Genomic DNA, 15355 nt, shown 5'->3' with positions numbered 1-15355 from the left:
TTGCACGTTATTGGAGTTCCGTTAAAGCAACGATCTTATACTGTTACTACTTTCAAAATGAACGATTTGCATAATCTTAGAGTGATATACAGATATAGCAAAGTAATATATCGTCTCTTGAGACGCTAATATTTTATTTCTATTTTATCTTTTATCCTGCTTTTATACTATAATTAATAATATGAAGAAGAAATTGGTTAGAGAATGACACTGTAATTAACTTATTATAACTATTCCACTTAACTGATCGCATTGAAATTTCGTTATTAACGTTTCTGGTTCGTAACATTCTATATCTAATGATTTAACGTCATATATTATATCCAATGTAAGAAATTGATAACTTAAAAATGTACTATGACACTTAGCATCATCAATTTATATAGTATCTTAATTTTTATTTTTGCTACATGTTTCAGATTTATGCCTCGCATATGTAGAATGCATTTTAAAGTTATTCATATATCTAGTCATTTCATAAATAATGTGCTGCCCTTAAAATAATTCTGGGTAATAAATGACATTACAAAACATAATTTTACTTTAAGGCTACATATCATAATTTACCAAAGCATTCTTGCATTTTATTTTTGTACAGTCTATCCCAAAGATTTATAAATATCCAAAAAGTGTCCAAAATATTGTGGTAAAGATCAATATAAATTTATCTCTTGATTTACAATATGTTGTCAAAGAGATAATTCTAATATCAAAATTGAGATTACAAGAGATAAGTTTAAAGAATATATAGTTTAGGATATAAAAGAGAATATATTCCTTTTCTTTTCTTTATTATTATTATTATAGATGTAATTCAATATAATTAATGTGTTATATATCGTCAAGCGCGTGCATTTACAATTAATTAACGATGTATTTATATATATATATATATATATATATATATATATATATATATTATAATTTGTACTATATATTTAAAAGGGAAAAATTTTGTTTTAATATTTTTTTTCTATCAAAAATTATATCATTATTCAGTTGAGTTGTAGCTAATCATCGACATATTTCTAAAAAAAACTGACTCGAATCTAAGGATGGTATATCCATAATCATATAACCATTTCTTGGTGAATAATATATTTATATATATACATATGCATATGTATCTGTACATGGGTATACATTTATAAATAAGAAATTCTTATTCATCGAGAGACGGCCATGAATGCCGACTCTTAGGTCTCCTTTAGCAAATAAATGAAACCTTTCTTCGGCGTTATGATATTTTAAGCCTTTTAAATCGATATGTCATCTTTATAAAAGAATAATTTCTTCCTCGAGTTAAAATAACGTGTAAGCGTTATTCGAAAAGAACTCTTGTGTTTTGTAATCGGTATTATGTGATCATCTTAGATAAGGAATAAGGAAATATCCGCTTATTAATACTTGCGTAAGTGTATACACATATGTCTCCTTTGTATCCGGATTTATCTTGTGGCTGCGTTTTTCGTCTTGTCACATTGATAGAGTCGCATAGTCCTATATGCGATCAGGAAATTTCATGACAAATTTTTATACGTATACTTCGAATTACGTATCTTTTCGTCATTAGTATTATATATATATATATATATATATATATATATATATATATAAATATATACATTTTGTAATATAAACTCGAGGAGTACAAAATTGTAAAAATAAAGCGCTTTTCGGCGGCGTCGCACACGGCAGCGATTCCTGAGCTCAATAATCGATACATATAACACCGATTTAATACTCATTGCAGTAATTCATAGTAATTTCGTAGCTCGTTCATTATCGTAAGATCGTTGCCGTATTATGTATATATATATGCATGAATTATATTAAAATTTCATGTATAACAAAGTTTTGCAAGCATGCATTATATAAGATGTATATATAATGTAAGGTATATTATTATGTACACACACACACAGAGTAGAATATAAAATATTATTCGAAGGATTAAGGATTTATTAATTTCTGTTTTTATTATTTAGCGAAGGTATATTTTGCGCTTCTTATAAAGATTGAAAATGGTGTAAAGCAAAGCAAATTTTTAAAGGATTCGTTACTAACATCTGTGTTAGTAGTCTATGTTAGGAATAAATAATATCATGTAAAGAGAATAATCATTTGAATAAATTTTCAAAATATTTTTTTAATTATTTTTTAAATAACACTGTATTATATATATATATATATATATATATATATATATACACACAATATTTAAAAAAAAAAAAATTAAAAAAGATATCTTGAAAATATAAATATTTTCCAAAAAATATTAATATTTTTGGTCATGTTTGATTTTATTTAAACTGAACAAAACTTTGGACAAAATTATGCTTTTGCGTTATATTTTTTTCACATTTCGAGAAAGATAGAGAGAGCAAATTGCGAAGGTGAAGAGATGGTGAAATAAATGACCAAATGACGTGGCATTTGTATAAAATACCGATAGTTTATTTTCAATCTTTTACGTTGCCGCGAGGATACGTAAGATATGTACACAGATGTTGGATTATTTTACGTAGTACAATTCTCATCTATGCATTAAAAGAAGTAATTTACGTGCTAGCTTTAAAAATAACGCATTATAAATGTCTTGTTTTCCTGTGACTTGTTAAAAACTACGGTAATGATCGGATACATCAGGCATTGATGAATATCTCGGGCGAAGTGTGATTTGAGGTATATCAGTGGTATTCTATTGCGCACTATAAAAAAAAAAAAAAAAACGAACAAAAGACAAAAAAAAATAGTTGACTGGTCTTGATAGGGACCATTGAAAAGTTTTGTGGAAATATACGTGACACATGTCTAACCGATTGTGTGTATTTACTTATAAACATAAAATTGATAAATGAATCGATAATCGGAGTATAGCGGAGTATAATTTCCGTTTATGCAGATCGCACATGGGGAGATTATATTTTCTTATTTAAGAGACTCGATCTTAAATTTCTGACGAGATCCTCTCGTCTTTATAAAAAAAGAAAACTTAATTCGCTGATTTACTATCGCTCTTATTTACATCGAGTTCCAATCATTTAAATTTTTCCTTCAGTTTTCTCCTAACTTTCTTTCTTATCATCTTGATTCTCTAGACTTATGACTGTTCTTATTAGTTTTTCTCAAAATATTTCAAACTAAATTATTTTAGATGATATTGTCAAGTCATATTTACTTTTCCCAAACTATTGAAAATCAAAGAATCTTGTCTGATTAAAGTTTATGAAAACTTAATGAAATAAAATGGATTCAATTACTTACAATAACTTTATAGATCGGTTTTCTCTTCAACGCTATCATTTTCTCTATATACATTTCGCTGCTTAAACACTAAACATGTGCATCAACGCTTGCGTCCCATATCTTTCATTCGCTCTCAAACAACCTTTGTCTCTCCTTAGGAACCTGCAACGTTACGCGATATAACATCTCTCAACGCAGTAATAAATCGCACACACGGCGAGAAAATACGTTGTTTCTTAGAAAAAAGGAAAAAAAACGCTCTTTGAATTAATTATATATATGTACACACGCGATAAGTGAATACAATAACGTTCGTTATTTTCTTAAATATAAAAATCGGGCGCAGTTAATAATTCTCAATTGGTATTTCGCAGTGATTCCGCGATGCTAAAGGATTATTTTTGGATTGAGAAAAGAAAATTTTCATTTTTATGTAAATTTTATATAATTGATATAATTTTTTATCTAAATATTTCTCTCCGCGTGGATGTGATCAAATAATTATATTTTTATTATTAAACAAGCTTATTCTTCTTTGAAACGATATTCCGCGGAAAGAACTCAATTTCCGAAAAAAATAGAATATTTTTGCTTATATATAATAAATTCCTATATTGAATCCTTTCTCAATTCAAAGGTTTCGCGAAGCGGATCTCTTCTTGTCGAATCAATTAATCATGCTCGTCAACGACGATACTAACGTCAAAATATAAAGTACGATAAAGATATGTATCGTCAACGACTTTCGATATGCATGTGACGACGATTACAAAAAAGAAAAAACGGGCGAAAAAAAAGAAAACGAGAGAGATCAATCGCGCAGATCTCCCGTGTAATATCTTTGTCTTATTCGACTCTGATTACATTGTACTAAGATTTGGTTAATTGACATTTTTTTTACGTACTAACTAGTTTCCACTTCGTGGCACATTTGGGATTCTATCAAATCCCCAGATATGTCCTGACACGACATTTGCGCATAAACTCGTGATTCACGTAACGATCTCTTAGTCTTTTTGCTCAAGCCTTGCGCGCTTGAATAATTCGGATCGATTCGTGAATTTTATCGTTCACACGTTCCGTATGATCGATTCGACCAGCTCGATCAACACGACGAATCGCACAAATATAAGAACACGTGTACGATTAATATACGAGATATTCGGTCTTCCGATATATATACATGTATATTACGCCCTTACTCTTTGCGTCTTCACTCAAATCGACTCGCGACGCGAGAATTCTCGGAGCTGCCGGACATCGATTTTAATTTGACATATGATTCTGTCCACGCGAATTTGGGCAATTTCGAAAGCCGAACAACGACGTCCGTCATTTGCGAAATTCACGCGTTCGCAAATGTGTTGCCGGAATTTTCAGAGTCACGAGACGATGAAGCTCCTCGTTTGAGACTGGTTTATTGAGACTCTTATTAAGTACTAACAATTCCATTATATTTTTTTTTTTTTTAGATATCAGTTCCGTCCGACGATCACACGTATGACGATCGTTGGTTTCGCCACGTCATTACGGATACTATCTAGAATCACAGAAAGTATCGCTGTTGACATGATCAGGACTATCATATAACAAAATCCCGCAATAGGACACGTTAGAGAGCGTGTTAAACATTAGTTCATCTGAGCGAGATTATCTTTTTACAACAGCACTTGAAAGATGTGAAAGTATTCTTCTAGACAATACATGTTTGACGTAGCGAAGAAACTATCGATCAGATTACTATTTTCTTTCATTGTGGTTTTGTACGAAATTCTTCTGAAACACGATCATCATCAAATCGTGTCCTCTCATTTCTCGATATATATATCGTTCAATATTTTCCATTCGTTGTATTTTCATTTTGCTTTTATGTTTTTCTCCCTTAAATTTACTACGCGTTATCTTATTTAATCATATTGTCTATCTGTCTACACATATATACAGTCATCTATGTGAATGTCTTTGAGATATTGTATATATACCGCGGATTATTACATATCGACATTCGAAAGGAGGGAGAAAGTTAATTTTTCTCTTCTTTTTTTTGGTTTTTCATTCGATTCTTCTCCCAGCTTTTTTTCTCTTTTATTTTCACTCTCAATCCTTTCACACACATGGAACTATAGTAAACTGTACACGCATATATTTCGCGAGAATCATTCTTTTCACGCTCGCAATTAGATTACGCGCACGCGGGAAGGGGGGCGAGAAAGGGATTGGCACAACCCTTCTTAGGAACCGAGCGGAATAAGCGAACGGTCGCGCCATAATCTTTCGAATACATAAAGACTCGCATCGCTCATCATTTGGATAAATCTTAGTGTGAAACTTTACAAAATTAAAAACAACTGGATCATATCGCGCGATAAAAAACTGCGAGAGACAACATTCTATGTCGCATTGTAGATCACAGACACGGTTCGGTTCATTAGTATCTTTACAAAGAAATGAATATCTTTGCGTCTTAAAAATATTTGTATGTATTCATTCTTGAAATATTCGAATGTATTATTCTATATGTGTATTTAATCATTTTTCGAGTGACAAATCTCTTATGAGTAACAGACATAAAAAAAAAAAAATAAAGCGATCTTGGGCGATTCGGACTGCCAAGCAATTTCTACATTTCTCTTAAATAAATCACACATTTCGAATTCTTAGATATTATTTCATTGTGTGTATTCAACATTCTTTGATTTAATATAGAAGACAACACGGTCTTATATCTCTTTTGTACTGATTGTTATCTCTCACTTCTTCTTTTTATCGCGCATTCATTTTGTACGACCCTTGATCCTCTTTATCTCTCTCTCTCTCTCTCTTTCATCAGTTTACACATACATACATATACATACATACATACATACATACATATATATATATATATATATATATGTATATATATATATATATTTATTTATTTATTCATGCATACTATATATGTACAAAATGCTAAATGACTGGATATGACTAAGTGAAATTTTTTTTCTTTTTAATGTTCACGCGGAGAACAAATTCTTCCCTCCTATTTATGTTATCGTATTTTTCGTATTTCTCGGTAATTTCTTATCTCGTCCTAAAAGTTAAGTTTTATATATATATATATATATATATATATATACACACACATATATATAACTTAGTTAAGAATATATATATACATTCCTATTACAAAATTACAAATGCGTAAAGCGTATTGCATTGCCTTCCCCCAAACAGCACGCCTTTCTGATTTCTATATTCTTTTCTTTCATGGGCGACACACATTATAGAATAGTGCAAATTCAGACACAAATGGGTCGCCCGGTGGTCCTTAAATGTTTTTCATCTCGAGCATATATATCTTTAATCATTCGTCTCTTTGTTTATTTTTGTTTGTCTTCCGCAATTTCACGGTTTTTCGATTAAAACCAATAAACTAATCATATTTTTTGTCACAGTTCGCGAATCTTCAAGCGATTTTGAAAAATAAAGCATTAAAATTTGACATCGACGATGATGAACGCAAATGTTAAATAAATGTATTATAATTGATATATTCGCTGGACTACTGCAGACTATTTGGATAACTATGAGAAAATAAAAATTTTTCTTTAATCCGTCTAGAATATATTGTACACTCAACTACATCTTGCGAAATATATATAAATCCAGAACATAAAAATTCTTTCTTATATAAGTACGTCCCGTCAATTACGTATCAAAATAAACTTCATATTAATTCAAAATGCATTCTACATGCTTCAAATGCGTCCTACCTGTTTTTGGTTTGTAATAATAATAATTCATGTCGCAATTTCCAATCAAATGCGCGATTAGCGATCGATCATGTTCAATCTCGAGATTCTTCGGGAGGAGTTTTTCGCTTCGAAGGACAATCAGATACTTCCACATCACGTTTCTCTTCCGGCGTGTCCTGTTGCTCTTTCAGAATTATCTTCAGTTTCCCTGCCGACTGTCCATCATCGTCCTCGTCCTCTTCGCTGGAGGGCAATTTCTCCTCCTCGGCTGTGAGACTCACCGGTGTGTCGGCCCCTACGGAGTGTCCCCCTACTGCGGTTTTCAAAAATGTACGTCCCTGACGTCTGTCGGCGTGCCCGCTTTCTCGTGCTCCAATATTTTCTCCTGACTCGTATTGTTTTGGTCCCCCAACGGCCTCTGCGGCACGTTCGTGACACTGGTGCTCATTGTCTGATGTCCGCTTCCGCTATCGGAGCTCTCGGTGCTCACGTGGGCGGCCTGCGAGATCATCTCCTCTATCTGCTGCAGGCAGCCTTGCAGATAGTCCTGCAGGAAATAATTTTGTTATAACGGAGTTATTTTTGTACTTATGTATCAAAAAATAATTTTTGTTAAGAATATTTTCTCTAGCTTTCGTATATATTTATGGATGAATCAGGATTGAAACTGTCGAACTTAAAGTTCTGAAGAACTGATATGTCTCGCGGACTACAGCTGTGACCCGAGGTCATGAATGAAAGTCTACGGAGACCGGATGCCGTCTCGAGGACGATATCTTCCTACTCTTGGGGCCCAAATACACAGACGAAAGAGCGGACCGCTTAAAAATATTGCGCTTTACGGGTCACGGACCCCATGCCGCGCCATTCATTCGCGCTTCGGTTTATTTGTACTAGACGATAGATGGAGAAAGGAAGAAGAAAGTGAGAGAACGTGAAAGATGAGGAGACGAAACGGCGACCCCGCTCGACTCATCGTCATCGTTCGGCGCGCATACGGGGCCCGCAGCAGCAGACCCCGGCTCCTTTTTTTCTTCCCTACTTCGGCGCGCGCGCGAACATGTGCATGGCACCTGCTCCATCTTCTCCTTCCCGTGCACTTCCCGTCACGTTTTTTGCGAGTCCCGCGAGTCTGTCTTTCCACGACCGAACTTGCGCGAAGGGCAAGTTCTATCGTTTCTTGCCGATTTTGTGTCTCGGCATCAGAATATTGACGGCGCATCGCCAATGAGCGCGAATCGAGATAATATAGATGAGAAGATTTTTTTTTATGCATACGTGATACCTTTTGATACGCACGCTACTAACCTGTTCGATAGCCGTGATGCGAGTAAGCTCGTGCAGAAGACCGGCTAGTCCGTAGCCGCTTTTCCCAGTCCAGTCCAGCCCGTGTAACGCCGCCGCGACGCTCGCCGCCGCTATCATGCTCGGCGTGTACATGGAGAACTTGTATTCTGAACATAAGACAACAGTACACATTAAAGACGTGCAATATATTTTATATACTACAAATTTATATATAAATTTTATTACTCTAAATCGCGTTCAATAATATCGCTCGTTTAAATACAGGATAAAATTATCAGACAAAAATACGAAATCAAATTGCGAAAAAAAATGTTAGAAGCGCATCGTATCATTTATATGCGCAATGTTGTAATTCTTTTTAAATTAATTTAAACAAGTGATATTAGAGAAAGCGATATTACGTATCCTCTCTCAATTATTTATCGATTTTACGATTCAGGCTATACATTTTCCTTAAGGACGACCTCTCTTCACGCGCGTTTATTTCTCTTTAAACATCCTTTGTCATTTAGCGCGCCACACGCTGCGAGGATTAGTAAACAATGTTCCGCCAAAGAAGAGAATATTTTCTAGACATTTCCGGATACAAGCCGAAATTGCGATAGATTTATGGCAGGCGGCAACGGGCGGAAATCGAGCACGTGGTGATGCTTCGTCCAGCGAAACGTCATTTCCGCCGTTTCCTCAAAAAGATTCTAACGTTGCAACGTAAACCAGGACAACCCATTTCTCGAAGGCACCAGGATGCAGAATGTCGGACGTTAAATCTGCTCGGCCGGATCGTGACGCATTTCAATCATTGTTTTAACAATACTATGATTTTCATTTTGATGTATGTGTATATTATAATACCATTGCCTATTTTTTCTAACGCTCGTAAAGTCAAAGCTGCAAGTCGAGAATTACACCACCTACATCAATTTCTCAGACTCGGAATACTCAGAGGCACGAAGATTGGAGAAAAGAAAAGGCACGCATACTTTGTCAATGATCAGTAAAACTTTATCCTGTCATTGTTTCAAAAGTAATTAACGTATTCCAAATTTAAATTTAATTTCTATCGAGTCACTAAAGAATAGCTGTATTTAAAATCAAGAGGGAAATTTCTCGGAACATTGTTGAAAGCGTACATACGAAGAACGAAGTTTTCAATTACGTTCGATAGGATTGGAAAAAAACTTTTTATATATCAGAGACGTACGATGATTTACATTGAATAAATCTTCTTATAAGAAAAGAGCATTAGACTAATAAAACACTTCAATAAAAATGCGAACAGTGCACTCGTGTTCGCGTTACGCTCTGAAGCCGATCAGCGGTTAAATCGCTCGAAGAGAGAAAGAGAGAGAGAGAAAGAGGGGGAATGCCTCGGTTATTAACCGGCGGAATTAAGAGCGTGCACAGCGTATAGATATACCGTAATATAACGTAAAACCAGTTTAAGGGAGAATACAGACGACGAGAGTAAGGCGCGTAGATAGCCGTGGAATGTGAACATCAGACGAAATTATCGCGCGTGTGCACCAGAGTACTTGCGCGCACCGAAATTCAATCCTGTCTAAGAGTTTTTTTAGCTTGCATAATCAAAGCTCGCGTCGCGCATCACTTCCCATTCCGTTCTATAACAAAAAAATCTCTCCCATCTCCGCGTAAACAACAATAATTCGCGTTTATATCGCTTATATATATATGTATAAAGTAGATCGTACGAAAGAGAGCAAATTTTTATAATAATTGATCTTCGCGTTAACTGATTCATTTAACCGAACTCTATAAATATCGCGCAACATTTAAGAAGGATCGTGTGGAAATAGAAGTATAATCTAGAGTTTATAGAGTGAGTCAACGGAAATAGAACGCTTAAATATCTCTGTTCTGGTTTTGAAGATACAAGAGAGATTTTCGATTCACGCTTTATAAATGCCATTTCGCGCATGGCTTAATTCTGATTGATATTAATATGCAATCTGTTGTCCTTCGGGTATATTTCCTCGACTATTTACTTTGTTGATCTGGCGAAAAATTCGCTACTCTCGTGCTGACTCCGAAAAAAAACGCGAAGCGCCGTCCAAGAGAGCGACACAACCTAGTTTGGTCCGTGAGAAACGATCCATGTCTGCTCTCCTCTGTCTTTCTCTCTTTCTTTCTGTCGAAACCGGTCCAATAAGACCATACTAAGGACGAAGGACGAAAGTCCTTTCCGTTTCTTTTTGTCATCGCGATTGTAATAACAAGCGACCGACTGATGCGGACTTCGGGACGAAAAATCGTCGAGAGGAAAGAGAAAGGACAAAATGAAGAAGAGTAATTGCATTGTAAGAGGAAAAGGAAGGAAAGACACGCAAGTTATGCCAACGTGCTGCGACCGCGGAGACATATCTGGGCATTTAAACGTAACTCGTTCTCGCGCGATCCTTTTTAGCCTCGCGCTATCTTAGTCTACCTATCTTGTCGCGTACTTCCCCAGCTTATTTTCCCTCTCTTTTCATGATACGTGTATATGAGTCACGTTGAGAGGTCTACTTATGATAATTTTTGAAAAATAAATCTCTTTTTATATAAAGAGATGAGGCTATTATATTATCTTATCTATTTATCTCTCTCTCTCTCTCTCTCTCTCTCTCTCTCTCTCTCTCTTTCATTATCCTATATATTATCTTAGATCAGTGATAATTCTTATTTAATTTTTTACACTTTTAAAGATAATTTGAAAAAATCTATTTTTAGAAAATATTTCAACACAAACTCATTTTTATTCATGAGAAGAAATAGTTGTAAAGTTATAGATAAATTGCAAATTATAGAATTGTATTTACTCTTCACTTGCGCATGGAGAAGACACTGGAAAACGGGGCGAAATTCCATGCATTCCAAAGAAACCGAAGTCATTCATATCTAACGTGACCGGGCATTTAAACGGACATTTAAAGCTTTCTTAAGCGGCGCAGGATATCGAGTTTAGAAACTCGAGATACCAAATATTTTTAACATTTGTCATAATTAGACATAGCTTTTTCGGAAAATTTTAAAATGAGAGAAGAGAAAGAGATGAAAAATGGATATATATCTTTTTGCGTAATTACAATATTTATCTGTGACATTTCAGTGTCTTCTGCTATTATATCAATACTAACACATTTTCTATGTATTATTAATATAAGTAAATATTGAAAAATGAGTTCCTACATAATTACATAGTAGAAATGATAGTAATTAATAAATAATGTATATCAACGTGTGAAAAAAAAATGTAATTTTTTTTTTTTTTAATGTTTTCCTCATCTCTTTCAAACTATGAGTGCTAATAAGTGCAAATGTGATAATGCATGGAAAATATGTAATACTAGTACATAATGAACGGATTATTTCTTTTAAAAGCGCGTTTTGAACCGCGCATGGCACGGTCTCGTTTATATATATATATATATATATATATATATATATATATATATTTATATATATATATATGCATGACCTATTTAACAAAAAAAAAGAGAGAGAAAGCAAAGAAAAGAGACGTTCGTGCGATTGACAGTTACGTGACGGTTTCCGCTGTCGACGTACGTTCTACGATGCATCGTGGCGGTATATTCATTAATGCGTATGTTAACGATGGTACGGCTTAGGTTGTTTACCACACATATGCATATGTGCGTGACACGATTACGACACATACAATGTGTGGAAAAGTACATTTCAAGAGGCGCTCGTTCATCCGCTTAGAAATGTTTATACGCCTCTATATATTCAAGAAAACCAAAGGTTACCCGAATTCGAAATAAACGCATCGACGAAGGAAAATCATAACACGAACATTTTCTTTTGTCAATAATACTTGTTAGCAATAATAATGACGAGTAGATAATAAAAATGGCATGGAATCTGTCGATTTTAATTATTAATTCCTCAATTTAATTAACTAATTCTTACCTCGAGCGCTGAGAGCGATAAAGGTCTGCGCATGCCTCCGGACCATCACGGTATCCCAAGTGCGTGGCATTGGCAATCTATTGAGGATGTGCATTAAGAAATCGCCGGGTGTTACCGCGGACAATTCCCATTTTAGCTTAGAGACAACCAGCTGCTCCCACCTCTGCAACAAATTGGGACAGATGCTTGATTAACTTCGCGATTAACTAAGACTCGTTATTCTAAGATACAGAAAGGAAAGAATGACATTAATTGCATTAATATCAATTTAACAGATTCTGGTTAGCATAATTTTTCTCTCAGCGAAAAAAGAGGTTATTATATTTTTACAATGACACGCGTGCCATTAATAAAAAGACCATGACATTACTCGTAAAATACTTTGTACAGATTTCAAGATGTAGCTTCATAAGACTCAACAAAGAATCATTAGATCTTTCATTTCTACTGAAAAAAAAAAAATAAAGAGAACAATCTCTCTTTCATCGTAGATTAATGGGAAACGCGCGATCCGAGTTCTTCCCTTTAAAAACGCGGAAATACGCGTTTTTAATTACGCAGGTGCGACAACAAATCACGCGCGGCAGCAACGTCATCAAAAATCATCACGCAGCCTTGATCTCTCTTCGTTCCAAGTGTTGAACATGAGAATGAGAGAGAGAGAGAGAGAGAGAGAGAGGATCACGAGAATAGGAGAGAGAAAGACGGAGAGAGGTTTGCCCTTTCTCTGGCGAGGTTACTACGTCCGTTCTCTAGAGTATGTCGTAGTATACCCCCGTTCTCTTTCGACCGTGAAATTACACGGCGGGAGTTACGCGCGACGAGTACTACGTGTCCTTCGTCTTGATTAAAAGTCCATTGAATTCGACGAGGCTTCTCATCGCTCAGCTGTGACGAAACCGAGCAACGTGGTTTCGTTTCAAGTGTGAAAGCACGTTCCACAGAGTCTTGGACGATTTATACACACTATATGTTTCTATAGTATATATTATAATATGAAATAATATATCATAGTTTTATGATATGGAGCAACTACAACTTTTACTGCAAACGGAAATTGTTACATGCAGAGTATGATTTTAAAAAGTATACGTGTTAATAATATTAGTCATGGTACGCAGCATTCGAAACCGTACAATGAATATTTCATGTAGTTTTCCTTCAAGCCCATTTTAAACTATCTTTAATTTACGATCTAACACACAGATAGAATTCTAGATATTAATATTTGATGTAACGTGTGTTTTTCTGATATATCTATATTTTGATATGTATCTTGTGCAAATATATGTGTAATTCCCGAAATTTTTCCGTATCTTGCACAGAAAATTATAAATAGAATATTGTTACAAATTATAAATCATCTTAAAATAAGCTTTAAAGTAATAATTATAAAATTATCATAATTATAAAGTGACTACTCTCTCCTTCATAACAAATTGGGTAATTAAAATAGGATTCTTGAATAAAATTAAAAAAAATATATAATCACATGGATTATACAATAACATACAAAAATTTAATCAAATGCAAAATACTTGAAACTATATCCGCGAAATACAAGTCGCGAGGGGAAAGGAAAGAAAGCAACTTGTTCGTCGTCGTAGTAATCGTGTGCGAGCCAAATTAAAGTTCTCGCAAAATGAAAGAGGATGTGCGCTCGAGGGAAGATAAACCGAGGGAGTCGTCCCTCTTCTCCTCCGGCTTATTCTCATCCTTGAAGGGGTTCCGCGCTCGAGTGCTTGCGTGCGTGCGTGCGTGCGTGCGTGCGTGCGTGCGTGCGTGCGTGCGTGCGTGCGTGCGTGCGTGCGTGCGTGCGTGCGTGCGTGCGTGCGTGCGTGCGTGCGTGCGTGCGTGCGTGCGTGCGTGCGTGCGTGCGTACGTACGCACGCACGCACGCTCGCCTTTCCCTCTAGTCTCTCTCGTCTCTCTCTCTCTCTCTCGTCTCTACACATCTCTTGTATGTCGGACCTCGAGAAACCGGTGAATGAAACAAAGGCTCGTACACACCGAAGAGTAGGAGAGCGACAATGTCTAATGACAGCGCGGCGATATATAACGCTATATTCTACTAGGCAGAACGGATCATCATCAAATGTGTCCTACTTTCATTTACCGTTGTAATTTTTCCTTTTTTGATGAAACAACTTGATTAATTTCAACTATTGCTACTGTCAATTATATAGGTAAATTCATTTGGTACCGTTATTCTCTTATACCATTATCTCGATTACACTTTTATATTTTATTATATTGCTCTTTTGATTTGAGAGATATAATATATGTGTATATATATTTCGTATCAATATTAGTTATATTATTTATCTAACTAAAAAAATACGATTATTATATAAATCATAAAATTTGAAAAAGCTGTATACTAATAAAATCAATAATTCATGAGACATGAATTTATGTAAATATTTCTGATGTAAAATACATATTATATGGCTGCGTTTGATTTGTCTGGCAGGTATATGTACATGTGAAATGTTCCGCGCGACCTGTCATCGCTCGTCAGAATGCGGAGAGTCTACGAGAGTGCACTCACGGCGCGTGTACGCACGCTACGATGTGCGCGTACGTAACGTAATGACACGTAATGATTCACGAGGGGGACAACGATCTACTTCAGGGATAGTTTGTTGAATCGACGATCGGGACGGCGATAAGCGTGCCTCGCGTCGCGTCGCTTTAATGATAAAGAGTACGTTCACCGTGTTCACCCTCTATGATACATCACCCATTTAATTTCTACATTACATTAAACTACATTACGACGTTATATTATGCACATTACATTATGCGCATTAAATGTCACGGATGTCATGATATATTTTTTCAACATAATATATTTAATATATTAATTATCAAAAATTACAAAAGACAGTTTTCTATCTCTCTCTCTCTCTCTCTTTCTTTCCTTATTCGTTTAAAGTTTATAGATAACAAATTAATATTTGTATTTTAACAACAACAAAAATTTAGAATCTTGTATAACGAAATTCTTATCTATATGTGTAATAATCGATGATAATTCGTTCAAGTAAATAATCTAAGAGAAAGTTTCCACTCTATTAAATCAATATCAGTGTGCATTAATGTTCGATTATTACTGGATCAAATGG

General features: G+C 34.9%; 2 protein-coding genes across 2 annotated transcripts in view; one reads left to right on the top strand and one right to left on the bottom strand.

The window, feature by feature from the left end:
• LOC126852013 (DENN domain-containing protein 5B) overlaps positions 1–15355 on the top strand; it is an 85139-nt gene that overhangs the window by 20368 nt on the left and 49416 nt on the right. The gene's annotated exons all lie outside the window — the stretch shown is intronic.
• The window catches only part of LOC126852405 (G1/S-specific cyclin-D2), a 36807-nt gene continuing 23887 nt past the window's right edge, over positions 2436–15355 (bottom strand). The window contains exons 3-5 of the mRNA XM_050597195.1: positions 12228–12390; positions 8298–8443; positions 2436–7536 (exon numbers count right to left, since the gene is read on the bottom strand). Coding sequence (XP_050453152.1) covers positions 7312–7536; positions 8298–8443; positions 12228–12390 — 534 coding nt within the window. The 3' untranslated portion in view covers positions 2436–7311. The remainder of the gene's footprint in view (positions 7537–8297; positions 8444–12227; positions 12391–15355) is intronic.

Source organism: Cataglyphis hispanica, chromosome 1, assembly GCF_021464435.1.
Source record: "Cataglyphis hispanica isolate Lineage 1 chromosome 1, ULB_Chis1_1.0, whole genome shotgun sequence".
Taxonomy (NCBI): Eukaryota; Metazoa; Arthropoda; class Insecta; order Hymenoptera; family Formicidae; genus Cataglyphis; species Cataglyphis hispanica.
Note: the sequence above shows the minus strand (reverse complement) of the source record. Positions and strands in the feature narration are given on the sequence as shown.